At 36.0% G+C, this 16377-nt stretch overlaps 1 protein-coding gene across 1 annotated transcript in view; it reads right to left on the minus strand.

Annotated features, from left to right (window-relative positions):
- Window positions 1–13691: 13691 nt before the first annotated feature.
- The window catches only part of tsc1b (TSC complex subunit 1b), a 66018-nt gene continuing 63332 nt past the window's right edge, over window positions 13692–16377 (minus strand). Inside the window, exon 22 of the mRNA XM_062031692.1 lies at window positions 13692–14760. Within this exon, the coding sequence (XP_061887676.1) occupies window positions 14133–14760 (628 nt within the window). The 3' untranslated portion in view covers window positions 13692–14132. The remainder of the gene's footprint in view (window positions 14761–16377) is intronic.

The following is a 16377-nucleotide window of genomic DNA, read 5'->3' on the forward strand; positions in this document are numbered from 1 at the left end:
GAATTATTGTTATTATTATTATCTATTTTTTTGTTGTTATTATTATTTGAGTTTATTTTAATTTTGGATTTGTTCTAGTTCATGTAAGCTTCTCTCAATGGATGTGTGTGTTGTTTGGTTTTATTTTTGCTTTGTCTTGTGTGTTTTGTTTTTCCTCTGTTTGTTAAATGCTTTGGCTAGTGTTCATTTTGGAAAATAATTTACTTTTTTTTTTTTTTAAAAGACAGAAAACAAACATAAAAAATATAAAAATAAAAATAAAAAAAATAAAAATAAAAAGACAGAAAATAAACATACACAATGTTTTTTTTGTCCTATAGTTACATATTCATGCACATTTCAAAATGATTGTGATTAAAGGGAATTAGTAATAATATTGTATACATTGGTTTGGTTTTATTTGTTTTGTTTTGTGGGTTTTGTTTTTCCTCTGTTTGTTAAATGCTTTGGCTAGTGTTAATTTTGGAAAATAATTAATACAAATATAAATTTTAAAAAAAAAGTAGACAGAAAACAAACATAAAAAAATAAAAAATATAAATTAAAAAAATAAAAATAAAAAGACAGAAAATAAACATACACAATTTTTTTTGTCCCCTATAGTTACATATTCATGCACATTTCAAAATGATTGTGATTGAAGGGAAATTAGTAATACTATTTTATACATTGGTTTGGTTTTATTTGTTTCGCCTTGTGTGTTTTGATTTTCCTCTGTTTGTTAAATGCTTTGGCTGGTGTTATTTTTGGAAAATAATTAATAAAAATATAAATTAAAAATTAAAAAAAAGACAGAAAACAAATATACACAATGTTTTTTTTCCCCTATAGTTACATATTCATTTGTTAAATGTTTTGGCTAGTGTTATTTTTGGAAAATGATTACTAAAAATATAAATAAATAAAAAAATAAAATAAAAAAAGACATAAAATAAACATACACAATGTTTTTTTGTCCTATAGTTACATATTCATGCACATTTCAAAATGATTGTGATTGAAGGGAAATTAGTAATAATATTCTATACATTGGATTGGTTTTATTTGTTTCGCCTTGTGTGTTTTTTTCCCCCTCTGTTTGTTAAATGTTTTGGCTGGTGTTATTTTTGGAAAATAATTAATACAAATATAAATAAAAAATAAAAAAAAGACAGAAAACAAATATACACAATGTTTTTTTTCCCCTATAGTTACATATTCATGCACATTTCAAAATGATTGTGATTAAAGGGAATTAGTAATAATATTTTTTACATTGGTGTGGTTTTATTTGCTTTGCCTTGTGTGTTTTGTTTTTCCTCTGTTTGTTAAATGTTTTGGCTGGTGTTATTTTTTAGAAAATAATTAATAAAAATATAAATAAATAAATAAAAAAAAGTCAGAAAACAAATATACACAATGTTTTTTGTCGTATAGTTACATATTCATGCACATTTCAAAATGATTGTGATTAAAGGGAATTAGTAATACTATTTTATACATTAAAAAATAACTATTTACATCATTTGATTCACAATTTTTTTTAAACTATGAAGAGTAGGTACATAAATATAATACATCTCAAATAGAATGTTGATTTTAATTAAATGATCACAATGTTTTTGTCCTATAGTTACATATTCATGCACATTTCAAAATGATTGTGATTAAAGGGAATTAGTAATAATATGTTATACATTGGTTTGGTTTTATTTGCTTTGTTTTGTTTTTCCTCTGTTTGTCAAATGCTTTGGCTAGTGTTATTTTTGGGAAATAATTAATACAAATATAAATTAATAAAAAAATGAAATAAAAAAAGACAGAAAACAAACATAAACAATGTTTTTTTGTCCTATAGTTACATATTCATGCACATTTCAAAATGATTGTGATTAAAGGGGAATTAGTAATAATATTTTACACATTGGTTTGGTTTTATTTGTTTTGTCTTGTGTGTTTTGTTTTTCCTCTGTTTGTTAAATGCTTTGGCTGGTGTTATTTTTGGAAAGTAATTATTAAAAATATAAATAAAAAATAAAAAAAGGCAGAAAACAAACATACACCATGTTTTTTGTCCTATAGTTACATATTCATGCACATTTCAAAATGATTGTGATTAAAGGGAAATTAGTAATAATATTTTATACATTGGTTTAGTTTTATTTACTTTGTCTTGTGTGTTTTGTTTTTCCTCGGTTTGTTAAATGCTTTGGCTGGTGTTATTTTTGGAAAGTAATTATTAAAAATATAAATAAAAAATAAAAAAAGACAGAAAACAAACATACACCATGTTTTTTGTCCTATAGTTACATATTCATGCACATTTCAAAATGATTGTGATTAAAGGGAATTAGTAATAATATTTTATACATTAAAAAATTAATATTTCCATCATTTGAGTCAAAACTTAAAAAAAATAAGAAGAGTAGATAAATAAATACAAGACATCTCAAATAGAATGTTGATTTTAATGAAATGATCATCAAGCATTATGAGCAACATCTGACTTCTAGGGGTGACTTTTTTGCAGAAGGGACTCTGATATTGACAAAATAAACAATAATGAAATACAAACTATGTCTGTCTGTAAATAAATAAATAAAAATTGTCATCAAAGGGAATTAGTAATAATATTTTATAAATTAAAAAATAAATATTTTCATAATTTGATTCACAATTTAAAAAAAAAATATGGAGAGTAGAATAAATACAATACATCTCAAATAGAATGTTGATTCTAATGAAATGATCATGAAGCATTAAGACAGAGCAACATCTGACTTACCTGATCGTCTTTTCACTTGTTGAGCCCACCTTCAAGTCCGTGCTTCTTAAAGCAACATTGCCATCTGCTGGACACAAACAATACTACAACAAGCATTGAGAATTGCCATTGGACTAAGTGACGCAATGACATTTTAATAAATGATAAATAATGACGACATGGTTCAAAAAGACTGAAAAATGTAGTCCTACAAATATTTTTAATGCGAGACAAGTAACAGCTTTTTTTTAAATAAACTATACTGCAATGTTGTGGGATTTTGAATTACATTCCATGTACATTTTATGTGAGATTATTGTGTGAATGTTCCAACGCATTCACTCATGCTTTTATACACCAACATGCATCTATTTATTCAACTTATTATTATTATTATTATTATTATTATTGTTATTATTACTATTATTATTATTATCCAGTTTTTGGCGCCCTCTACCTTCCACATTTTTCACCCGATTCAAACCGTTCCAACTTCAAACTGTTCAGCTTATTCGGGAATTGCGGGCTTTCCCTTGACAAATTCCAAAAATTCCCATTTTTTCCCAGAATTCCAGGTTTTCCGGGACATTTTTCCCATTCAAAATGAATTGGTCATTTTTCAACCTTCCACCATTTCAACCCATTCAAACCATTCCACCTTCAACACATTCCACCGTCCTGGAAATTCAAACTTCCCTTTTTCCAAGTTCAAAAAAATTCCAGGATTTTCCAGAATTCCTGCTTTTCCAAAGCCCTTTTTTCTGGCGACTACTCCTTCCGCATTTTTCTACACATTTCAACCGTTCCACCGTCAAAACATTCCTCTTAATCAGGGCAAAAAAAACAAAGTTGTTTTTTTTACTGGAAAAATTCCCGGTTTTCCTGAAATTCCAGGAATTCAATTCAACATGTTACAACTTCAACATTTCTCGACCAATTTGGAAAATTTCAACACCAACCATTTCAACTCATTCCGACCATTGAAGTTTCTCACCATTTTCAAAAAAAATTTCGCTTTTCCCGAAATTCCCAAATTTTGGGGAAATTCCCATTGAAATGAATTGGCCATTTTTCAAACTTCCACCATTTCCACATGTTTCAACCCATTCAAACCATTCCACCTTCAACACATTCCACCGTCCTGGAAATTCAAACTTCCCTTTTTCCAAGTTCAAAAAAATTCCAGGATTTTCCAGAATTCCTGCTTTTCCAAAGCCCTTTTTTCTGGCGACTGCTCCTTCCACATTTTTCTACACATTCCAACCGCTCCACCGTCAAAACATTCCTCTTAATCAGGACAAAAAACGAAGTTGTTGTTTTCTTTACTGGAAAAATTCCCGGTTTTCCTGAAATTCCAGGAATTCAATTCAACATGTTACAACTTCAACATTTCTCGACCAATTTGGAAAATTTCAACACCAACCATTTCAACTCATTCCGACCATTCAAGTTTTTCACCATTTTCGAAAACATTCCCGCTTTTCCCGAAATTCCCAAATTTTGGGGAAATTCCCATTGAAATGAATTGGCCATTTTTCAACCTTCCACCATTTCCACGTTTCAACCTATTCAAACCATTCCACCTTCAACACATTCCACCGTCCTGGAAATTCAAACTTCCCTTTTTCCAAGTTCAAAAAACTTCCAGGATTTTCCAGAATTCCTGCTTTTCCAAAGCCCTTTTTTCTGGCGACTACTCCTTCCGCATTTTTCTACGCATTTCAACCGCTCCACCGTCAAAACATTCCTCTTAATCAGGACAAAAAAAACAAAGTTGTTTTTTTTACTGGAAAAATTCCCGGTTTTCCTGAAATTCCAGGAATTCAATTCAACATGTTACAACTTCAACATTTCTCGACCAATTTGGAAAATTTCAACACCAACCATTTCAACTCATTCCGACCATTCAAGTTTTTCACCATTTTCAAAAACATTCCCGCTTTTCCCGAAATTCCCATATTTTGGGGAAATTCCCATTGAAATTAATTGGCCATTTTTCAAACTTCCACCATTTCCACATGTTTTAACCCACTCAAACCATTCCACCTTCAACACATTCCACCATTCTTGGAATTCAAACTTCTCTTTTTCCAAGTTCAAAAAAATTCCAGGATTTTCCAGAATTCTTGCTTTTCCAAAGCCCTTTTTTCTGGCGACTACTCCTTCCACATTTTTCTACGCATTTCAACCGCTCCACCGTCAAAACATTCCTCTTAATCAGGACAACAAACAGCCGTTTTTTGAACTGGAAAAATTCCCGGTTTTCCCGAAATTCCGTAATACAATTACTCAATGCAACATGTTACTACTTCAACATTTCTAGACCAATTTGGAAGATTTCAACACCAACCATTTCAACTCATTCCGACCATTCAAGTTCTTCATAATTTTTCCAAAAATTCCAGCTTTTCCCGAAATTCACATATTTTGGGGAAATTCCCATTGAAATTAATTGGCCATTTTTCAAACTTCCACCATTTCCACATGTTTCAACCCATTCAAACCATTCCACCTTCAACACATCCCACCATCCTGGAAATTCAAACTTCTCTTTTTCCAAGTTAGAATAAATTCCAGGATTTTCCAGAATTCCTGCTTTTCCAAAGCCCTTTTTTCTGGCGACTACTCCTTCCACATTTTTCTACGCATTTCAACCGCTCCACCGTCAAAACATTCCTCTTAAACAGGACAAAAAACAAAGTTGTTTTTTTGAACTGGAAAAATTCCCGGTTTTCCTGAAATTCCATGAATTCCGTAATACAATTACTCAATTCAACATGTTACGTCAACATTTCTTGACCAATTTGGAAAATTTCAACACCAACCATTTCACCTCATTCCGACCATTCAAGTTTTTCATAATTTTCCCAAAAATTCCAGCTTTTCCCGAAATTCCCATATTTTGGGGAAATTCCCATTGAAATTAATTGGCCATTTTTCAAACTTCCACCATTTCCACATGTTTCAACCTATTCAAACCATTCCACCTTCAACACATTCCATCATCCTGGAAATTCAAACTTCCCTTTTTCCATGTTAAAAACAATTCCAGGATTTTCCAAATTCCTGCTTTTCCAAAGCCCTATTTCCACCCTTTTTTCTGGCGACTACTCCTTCCACATTTTTCTACGCATTTCAACCGCTCCACCGTCGAAACATTCCTCTTAATCAGGACAAAAAACAAAGTTTGTTTTTTTAACTGGAAAAATTCCCGGTTTTCCTGAAGTTTCAGGAATTCCGTAATACAATTACTCAATTCAACATGTCACAACGTCAACATTTCTCGACCAATTTGGAGAATTTCAACACCAACCATTTCAACTCATTCCGACCATTCAAGTTTTTCACCATTTTCAAAAACATTCCTGCTTTTCCCGAAATTCCCAAATTTGGGGAAAATTCCTATTGAAATTAATTGGCCATTTTTCAAACATCCACCATTTCCACATGTTTTAACCCACTCAAACAATTCCACCTTCAACACATTCCCCCATTCTTGAAATTCAAACTTGTCTTTTTCCAAGATCAAAAAAATTCCAGGATTTTCCAGAATTCATGCTTTTCCAAAGCCCTATTTCCACCCTTTTTTCTGGCGACTATTCCTTCCACATTTTTCAACGCATTTCAACCGTTTCACCATCAAAACATTCCTCTTAAACAAGACAAAAAGCAAAGTTGTTTTTTGAACTGGAACATTTCCCGCTTTTCCTGAAATTCCAGGAATTCCGTAATACAATTACTCAATTTAACATGTTACAACTTCAACATTTATCGACCAATTTGGAAAATTTCAACACCAACCATTTCAACTCATTCCAACCATTCAAGTTTTCCACCATTTTCAAAAACATTCCCGCTTTTCCCGAAATTCCCATTTAAATTAATTGGCCATTTTTCAAACTTCCACCATTTCCACATGTTTCAACCTATTCAAACCATTCCACCTTCAACACATTCCATCATCCTGGAAATTCAAACTTCCCTTATTCCATGTTAAAAAAAATTCCAGGATTTTCCAGAATTCCTGCTTTTCCAAAGCCCTATTTCCACCCTTTTTTTCTGGCGACTATTCCTTCCACATTTTTCAACGCATTTCAACCGTTTCACCATCAAAACATTCCTCTTAATCAGGACAAAAAACAAAGTTGTTTGACAGTAGTTTTCCGAAGTGTTCCTGAGCCCATGTGGTGATATCCTTTACACACTGATGTCGCTTTTCTGATGCAGATCCAGATTCTCTGAACCTTTTGATGATATTACGGAGCGTAGATGGTGAAATCCCTAAATTCCTTGCAATAGCTGGTTGAGAAATGTTCTTAAACTGTTGGGACAATTTGCTCAGGCATTTGTTGACAAAGTGGTGACCCTCGCCCCATCCTTGTTTGTGAATGACTGAGCATTTCATGGAAGCTGCTTTTATACCCAATCATGGCACCCACCTGTTCCCAATTAGCCTGTTCACCTGTGGAATGTTCCAAATAAGTGTTTAATGAGCATCCCTCAATGCTTCTGCTAGCTTTTTTGGAACATGTTGCAGGCATCAAATTCAAATGAGCTAATATTTGCAAAAAATAAAGTTTACCAGTAAGAACGTTAAGTATCTTGTCTTTGTAGTCTATTCAATTGAATATAAGTTGAAAAGGACTTGCAAATCATTGTATTCTGTTTTTATTTACCATTTACACAACATGACAACTTCACTGCTTTTGGGGTTTGTACTCTTATTCTCCTGATCAACAAATGAAAAGTCATCAAAAGGCCACAAGGACAAAACGCCACACAAGAGTTGTAGTGCAAAACATTGAAGACGATCTTTATTGTTCACAGTTAAACACAAGCCACGGCTTTTTAAAAAAACGTCCTTTGTCGTCCGGTCCAGAGGTCCTGCTTTTTCTTCACGCTGTGCAGATTGTACCTTCCATCTTAGCTTTGCTTGAATGACTACGGTTGGCATTTAAAGTGGATTGTTGAACATGCTATAGATAGTGGCGGCAGAAGGAAATGACAGCAGGAGGTCCTGGTGGACAACAGGATTTACAGGGAAATACTTGAATGGTCGTGTTTGAAGAATACCACAAAGCAATGTTAGTATAATAGAGCTTGGTCACGTCATGATCTCAGTCCAGATCTCACTGGACAAATACAAAAAAACTAATAAATACAGGTCAGGATGCGGCATCTATAAAAATGCATAAATAGTCTTTTGTTTCATACACTTCCCATTTTGTATCCATGTGGAAATGCTCATCTACATATAAACATACAGCCGGATTTTGGACAAAATCTCACTGGAATTGTTGGAAATGTTTGCTTGGATCCTCAACAATGATATGGTCTTTTTTTTTTTATTACCTTCTAGTCCATATTTTGTCCTAAATTTGCTGTCAGGAAAAGCTTTTTTTTTGGGCCATGCACACCAGGATGGAGGCGACAGTACTTGCTCAGCTTAGCTTATAAAGGAGTAAGTGTTGGGAAAATGAAAGCACGGTTCAAGACTCAACGTTGCAGAACTTGGACTGCTTCCTTTCATGTACAATACCAACAAAGGTTGGACACACCTTTTCATTCAATGCCTTTTCTTTACTTTCATGACTATTTACATTGTAGATTGTCACATCAAAACTATGAATGTGGAGTTATGTACTTAACAAAAGGTGGAATAACTGAAAAAATGTCTTCAAAATAGCCACCCTTTGCTCTGATTACTGTTTTGCACACTCTTGGCATTCTCTCCATGAGCTTCAAGCACACCTGTGACGTGAAAATATCAGGTGAATACCTCTTGAAGCTCATGGAGAGAATGCCAAGAGTGAGTGTAAACATGAGTATTTCTTCTCAAGTTTGGTAGGTGCGGCTTAAATACTTCTATCGTCCGGAAAATACCGTAACAAAATGTGTTATTAGTTCAAATTCGCACTTTTTTACGGTCAGGACATTCTTTGTTTCGCGTTTGGGTGTTTTTTTTCCTGTGTTCAGGGCTCACTTCCTGTTTTGCGCTCTTATTTTGGTTGTACTTCCTGTTTGCATTCTGTCGTAGTAGCTTGAAATACATTTCTGAGCGCTTCCCACCTCAGAAAAAGAATTGATTTAAAGCTACTGCGACAGAATGCAAACAAAACAGGAAGTAGGACAAAAATAAGAGCGCAAAACAGGAAGTGAGCCCAGAAACACAGGAAAAAAACACCCAAACGCGAAACAAAGAATGTAGAAGTTGTAACAAATCGAGAAAATGCCAAGAGTGTGTATAAACATGAGTATTTCTTCTCAAGTTTAGTAGGTGCGGCTTAAATACCTCTATAGTCCGAAAAATACTCTAACAAAATGTGTTATTAGTTCAAATTCACACTTTTTTACGGTCAGGACATTCTTTGTTTCGCGTTTGGGTGGTTTTTTCCCTGTGTTTAGGGCTCACTTCCTGTTTTGCGCTCTTATTTTGGTTCTACTTCCTGTTTGCATTCTGTCGCAGTAGCTTTAAATCCATTTCTGAGCGCTTCCCACCTCAGAAAGAAGAATGGATTTAAAGCTACTGCGACAGAATGCAAACAAAACAACAGGAAGTAGGACAAAAATAAGAGCGCAAAACAGGAAGCGAGCCCAGAAACACAGGAAAAAAACACCCAAACGATAAACAAAGAATGTACAAGTTGTAACAAATGGAGAGAATGCCAAGAGTGTGTGTAAACATGAGTATTTCTTCTCAAGTTTGGTAGGTGCGGCTTAAATACCTCTATAGTCCGAAAAATACTGTAACAAAATGTGTTATTAGTTCAAATTCGCACTTTTTTACGGTCAGGACATTCTTTGTTTCGCGTTTGGGTGGTTTTTTTCCTGTGTTTAGGGCTCACTTCCTGTTTTGCGCTCTTATTTTGGTTCTACTTCCTGTTTGCATTCTGTCGCAGTAGCTTTAAATCCATTTCTGAGCGCTTCCCACCTCAGAAAGAAGAATGGATTTAAAGCTACTGCGACAGAATGCAAACAAAACAACAGGAAGTAGAACAAAAATAAGAGCGCAAAACAGGAAGCGAGCCCAGAAACACAGGAAAAAAACACCCAGACGCTAAACAAAGAATGTACAAGTTGTAACTAATGGAGAAAATGCCAAGAGTGTGTGTAAACATGAGTATTTCTTCTCAAGTTTAGTAGGTGCGGCTTAAATACCTCTTTAGTCCGAAAAATACTGTAACAAAATGTGTTATTAGTTCAAATTCACACTTTTTTACGGTCAGGACATTCTTTGTTTTGCGTTTGGGTGGTTTTTTTCCTGTGTTTAGGGCTCACTTCCTGTTTTGCGCTCTTATTTTGGTTATACTTCCTGTTTGCATTCTGTCGCAGTAGCTTTAAATCCATTTCTGAGCGCTTCCCACCTCAGAAAGAAGAATGGATTTAAAGCTACTGCGACAGAATGCAAACAAAACAACAGGAAGTAGAACAAAAATAAGAGCGCAAAACAGGAAGCGAGCCCAGAAACAGGAAAAAAACACCAAAACGCGAAACAAAGAATGTACAAGTTGTAACAAATCGAGAGAATGCCAAGAGTGTGTGTAAGCATGAGTATTTCTTCTCAAGTTTGGTAGGTGCGGCTTAAATACCTCTATAGTCCGAAAAATACTGTAACAAAATGTGTTATTAGTTCACATTCACACTTTTTTACGGTCAGGACATTCTTTGTTTCGCGTTTGGGTGTTTTTTTCCCTGTGTTTAGGGCTCACTTCCTGTTTTGCGCTCTTATTTTGGTTCTACTTCCTGTTTGCATCCTGTCGCGGTAGCTTTAAATCCATTTCTGAGCGCTTCCCAGCTCAGAAAGAAGAATGGATTTAAAGCTACTACGACAGAATGCAAACAAAACAACAGGAAGTAGGACAAAAATAAGAGCGCAAAACAGGAAGCGAGCCCAGAAACAGGAAAAAAAAACACCAAAACGCGAAACAAAGAATGTACAAGTTGTAACAAATCGAGAAAATGCCACGAGTATGTGTGAACATGTGTATTTCTTCTCAAGTCTGGTAGTTTTTTTTTTAAACACCGGTGCACTTTATAGTCCGGAAAATACCGTAACAAAATGTGTTATTAGTTCAAATTCGCACTTTTTTACGGTCAGGACATTCTTTGTTTCGCGTTCGGGTGTTTTTTTCCCTGTGTTTAGGGCTCACTTCCTGTTTTGCGCTCTTATTTTGGTTCTACTTCCTGTTTGCATTCTGTCGCGGTAGCTTTAAATCCATTTCTGAGCGCTTCCCGCCTCAGAAAGAAGAATGGATTTAAAGCTACTGCGACAGAATGCAAACAAAACAACAGGAAGTAGGACAAAAATAAGAGCGCAAAACAGGAAGTGAGCCCAGAAACACAGGAAAAAAACACCCAAACGATAAACAAAGAATGTAGAAGTTGTAACAAATCGAGAGCATGCCAAGAGTGTGTGTAAACATGAGTATTTCTTCTCAAGTTTGGTAGGTGCGGCTTAAATACCTCTATAGTCCGAAAAATACTGTAACAAAATGTGTTATTAGTTCAAATTCGCACTTTTTTACGGTCAGGACATTCTTTGTTTCGCGTTTGGGTGTTTTTTTTCCTGTGTTTAGGGCTCACTTCCTGTTTTGCGCTCTTATTTTGGTTCTACTTCCTGTTTGCATTCTGTTGCGGTAGCTTTAAATCCATTTCTGAGCGCTTCCCACCTCAGAAAGAAGAATGGATTTAAAGCTACTGCGACAGAATGCAAACAAAACAACAGGAAGTAGGACAAAAATAAGAGCGCAAAACAGGAAGCGAGCCCAGAAACACGAAAAAAAACACCAAAACGCGAAACAAAGAATGTACAAGTTGTAACAAATCGAGAAAATGCCATGAGTATGTGTGAACATGTGTATTTCTTCTGAAGTCTGGTAGTTTTTTTTTTAAACACCGTTGCACTTTATAGTCCGGAAAATACCGTAACAAAATGTGTTATTAGTTCAAATTCGCACATTTTTACGGTCAGGACATTCTTTGTTTCGCGTTTGGGTTTTTTTTTCCCCTGTGTTTAGGGCTCACTTCCTGTTTTGCGCTGTTATTTTGGTTGTACTTCCTGTTTGCATTCTGTCGCGGTAGCTTTAAATCCATTTCTGAGCGCTTCCCACCTCAGAAAGAAGAATGGATTTAAAGCTACTGCGACAGAATGCAAACAAAACAGGAATTAGGACCAAAATAAGAGCGCAAAACAGGAAGTGAGCCCAGAAACACAGGAAAAAAACACCCAAACGCGAAACAAAGAATGTACAAGTTGTAACAAATCGAGAAAATGCCAAGAGTGTGTGTTAACATGAGTATTTCTTCTCAAGTTTAGTAAGTGCGGCTTAAATACCTCTATAGTCAGAAAAATACTGTAACAAAATGTGTTATTAGTTCAAATTCACACTTTTTTACGGTCAGGACATTCTTTGTTTCGCATTTGGGTGTTTTTTTTCCTGTGTTTAGGGCTCACTTCCTGTTTCGCGCTCTTATTTTGGTTGTACTTCCTGTTTGCATTCTGTCGTAGTAGCTTTAAATCCATTTGTGAGCGCTTCCCACCTCAGAAAAATAATTGATTTAAAGCTACTGTGACAGAATGCAAACAAAACAACAAGAAGTAGGACAAAAATAAGAGCGCAAAACAGGAAGCGAGCCCAGAAACAGGAAAAAAACATCAAAACGCGAAACAAATAATGTACAGGTTGTAATAAATGGAGAGAATGCCAAGATTATGTGTAAACATATGTATTTCTTCTCAAGTTTGGTAGGTTTTTTTTAAATACCGGTGCACTCTATAGTCCGGAAAATTCCGTAAGAAAATGTGTTATTAGTTCAAATTCACACTGTTACAACCTGTACATTCTTTGTTTCGCGTTTGGGTGTTTTTTTCCTGTGTTTCTGGGCTCACTTCCTGTTTTGCGCTCTTATTTTTGTTCTACTTCCTGTTGTCTTGTTTGCATTCTGTCGCAGTAGCTTTAAATCCATTTCTGAGCGCTTCCCACCTTAGTAAGAAGACCTGCTCAACTCTTTGGAGGATTAGTAGCACAGTACAGCTACTGCGACAGAATGCAAACAAAACAACAGGAAGTAGAACCAAAATAAGAGCGCAAAACAGGAAGTAAGCCCAGAAACACAGGAAAAAAACACCCAAACGCGAAACAAAGAATGTACAGGTTGTAACAAAGTGCGAATTTTAACTAATAACACATTTTGTTACAGTATTTTCCAGACTAGAGGTATTTAAGCCACACCTACCAAACTTGAGAAGAAATACACATATTTACACACACTCTTGGCATTCTCTCCATGAGCTTCAAGCACACCTGTGACGTGAAAATGTCAGGTGACTACCTCTTGAAGCTCATTGAGAGAATGCAAATAGTGTGTGTAAAAATGTGTATTTCTTATCAAGTTAAATACCAGTGCACTTTATAGTCCGGAAAATACCGTAACAAAATGTGTTATTAGTTCAAATTCGCACTTTGTTACAACCTGTACATTCTTTGTTTTGCGTTTGGTTGTTTTTTCCTGTGTTACCGGGTTCACTTCCTGTTTTGCGCTCTTATTTTTGATCTACTTCCTGTTGTTTTGTTTGCATTCTGTCGCAGTTGCTTTAAATCCATTTCTGAGCGCTTCCCACCTGAGAAAGAAGACCTGCTCAACTCTTTGGAGGATTAGTAGCACAGTACAGCTACTGCAACAGAATGCAAACAAAACAGGAAGTAGAACCAAAATAAGAGCGCAAAACAGGAAGTGAGCCCAGAAACAGGAAAAAAACACCCAAACGCGAAAAAAAAGAATTTTCAGGTTGTAAAAAAGTGCAAATTTTAACTAATAACACTTTTGTTACAGTATTTTCCGGACTATAGAGTGCACCGGTGTTTTAAAAAAAAAAAACTACCAAACTTGAGAAGAAATACACATGTTTACACACACTCTTGGCATTCTCTCCATGAGCTTCAAGAGGTAGTCACCTGACATGGTTTTCACGTCACAGGTGTGCTCGAAGCTCAACCGGAGAACGCCAAGAGTGTGGCTATTTTGAAGAAACTAGAATATAAAATATGCTTTCAGTTAAGTACATAACTCCATTCATAGTTTTGATGTGACAATCTACAATGTAAATAGTCACCAAAATAAAGGTGCGGCCACACCTGTACGGTGTTTACTTCACATTTGACACTATAAACCCTCACCATTATTGTGCAGGAGCAAAAAAAAAAAAAAAGGAAAAAAAAGCAGTGCTTGGTATGAACGGAACAAAATTGGACCTAACCGCTTGTCAGACATAATTGTCTGGGGGGGGAAAAAAACAAAAAAAGTGAAATCCTGTTGTCCACTCCAAGAAATGGAACAAATAACACTGACTTTCAAAGAGTTGTCTTCTCAATCTTCAGTCTCCTGGGCTCTAACTGGGCTCGTGATGAGTTTCGTTGTAGTCCATGATCTTTAGCTGCTGCTGTCTGGGCCGTCCCGCCCCCGCCGAGACTCCGCCTCCTCCTCCTCCTCCGGCCTTCCTACGGGGGCTTTCCTGACTGGGGGCCCGCTGCCTGGGCTCAGAAGCATCCTTAAAGGTGACAGGAGTCGGGGCTTGAGTGGGAGTAAGGGAGGGCGCCGGGCCGATGCGGGCGACGTAAACGGGGCAGGGCGACTCCGTGCACAGCTCGGTCTTCAGGCCGTGGGCGAGGCCGGCGACGGAGGGCGGCGACACCTGCGGCTGCTCCTCGTCACACTGGCTCTCGCTTTTGTTGCGGAAAAGCTCGCGCGCCCTCATGCCCAGGAAGCTTTTGGCGCTGGGGTAGGAGCCCACGGTGAGTGGCGCGTCAGAGGCGGGCAGAGGTGCGAGGTGGGTGTTGGACAGGGGGGGGGAGGGGTCCGGCTCTTGGCTGCCGTTGACAGAACTCTTGGAAGATTTGCTGGCCTTTGGTTGCCCTGCTAATAAAGTGCTGCCGTTGCCGCAGGGAGAGTCATGTGGTGGTCTACCGTCTGACTCCTCCTTGGTGCAACTTTTACTTGGTCCGTCAGGCACCAGGAACCTGCACAAAAAATATGGATTTTATACTATTAAAATATTTTTTAAAATAGACTGCATGATTTTTAAGTGCAGTAATGTACATTTTGTGCAGTTTCTCATACATTTATGTACTCATGGGGACCCGCCACAATTACATTCAAGATTTTGTTGGGAATATAAATTAAAGGGGACTACAAAAAATGTCATTATTGTCTTAATTTTAACAAAAAAATATTAGGGTACATGAAACATATGTTTATTATTGCAAGTTTGTCCTTAAATAAAATAGTGAACATACGAGACAACTTGTCTTTTAGTAGTAAGTAAACAAACAAAGGCTCCCAATTAGTCTGCTGACGTATGCAGTAACATATTGTGTCATTTATACACCTATTATTTTGTACACATTATAAAGGACAAGCTGTAAAAATTGATTATTAATCTACTTGTTCATTTACTGTTAATATCTGCTTACTTTCTCTTTCAACATGTTCTATCTACACTTCTGTTAAAATGTAATAATTAGGGATGTCCGATATCGGCCGATAAATGCTTTAGAATGTGATATCGGAAATTATCGGTATCAAAAAGTAAAATGTATGACTTTTTAAAACGCCGCTGTGTACACGGACGTAGGGAGAAGTACAGAGCGCCAATAAACCTTAAAGGCACTGCCTTTGCGTGGCGGCCCAGTCACATAATATCTACGGCTTTTCACACACACACAAGTGAATGCAAGGCATTCTTGGTCAACAGCCATACAGGTCACACTGAGGGTTAACCGTATAAACAACTTTAACACTGTTACAAATATGTGCCACACTGTGAACCCACACCAAACAAGAATGACAAACATTTCGGGAGAACATCTGCACCGTAACACAACATAAACACAACAGAACAAATACCCAGAACCCCTTGCAGCACTAACTCTTCTAGGTCGCTACAATATACACCCCCCCCCCATACCATACATGTTTTTTTTCTTTCAAACTGTCATTGCTAACAATGTTATTATGAATTATTGACCTATCCAAGGTTCCCATTACTTCACATCAAATATTCCACTAAGAAAAATATTTTTGGTGGAAGATTTTGCAAATTTGGTAAATAAATAACCCAAAAATGTATATTTTGTTGTTTTCTTACTGTACCGAAAATGAACCGAACCGTGACCTCTAAACCGAGGTACGTACCTAACCGAAATTTTTGTGTACCGTTACACCCCTAGTACGTAAACAAACAAAGACTCCTAAAAACACACAAATTCCTTGTGTGTTTAACATACTTAGCAAATAAATCTGATTCTGAACTCGGAAAGAAGTCTGTCAAAGTACAGTCGGAAGGGGATTTGTATGACCACATTTGTCGCGGTTTACCTAATGAATGAAATGTGACAAATCCCAATACTAATATTTTGGTACCGGTACCAAAATGTATTTCGATACTTTTCTAAATAAAGGGAACCACAAAAATGGCATTATTGTCTTTATTTTTAACAAAAAATCTTAGGGTACATGAAACATATGTTTATTATTGCAATTTAGTCCTTAAATAAAATAGTGAACATACTAGACAACTTGTCTTTTAGTAGTGAGTAAACAAACAAAGACTCCTAATTAGTCTGCTGACGTATGCA

The sequence above is a fragment of the Entelurus aequoreus genome, linkage group LG21, assembly GCF_033978785.1.
Source record: "Entelurus aequoreus isolate RoL-2023_Sb linkage group LG21, RoL_Eaeq_v1.1, whole genome shotgun sequence".
Taxonomy (NCBI): Eukaryota; Metazoa; Chordata; class Actinopteri; order Syngnathiformes; family Syngnathidae; genus Entelurus; species Entelurus aequoreus.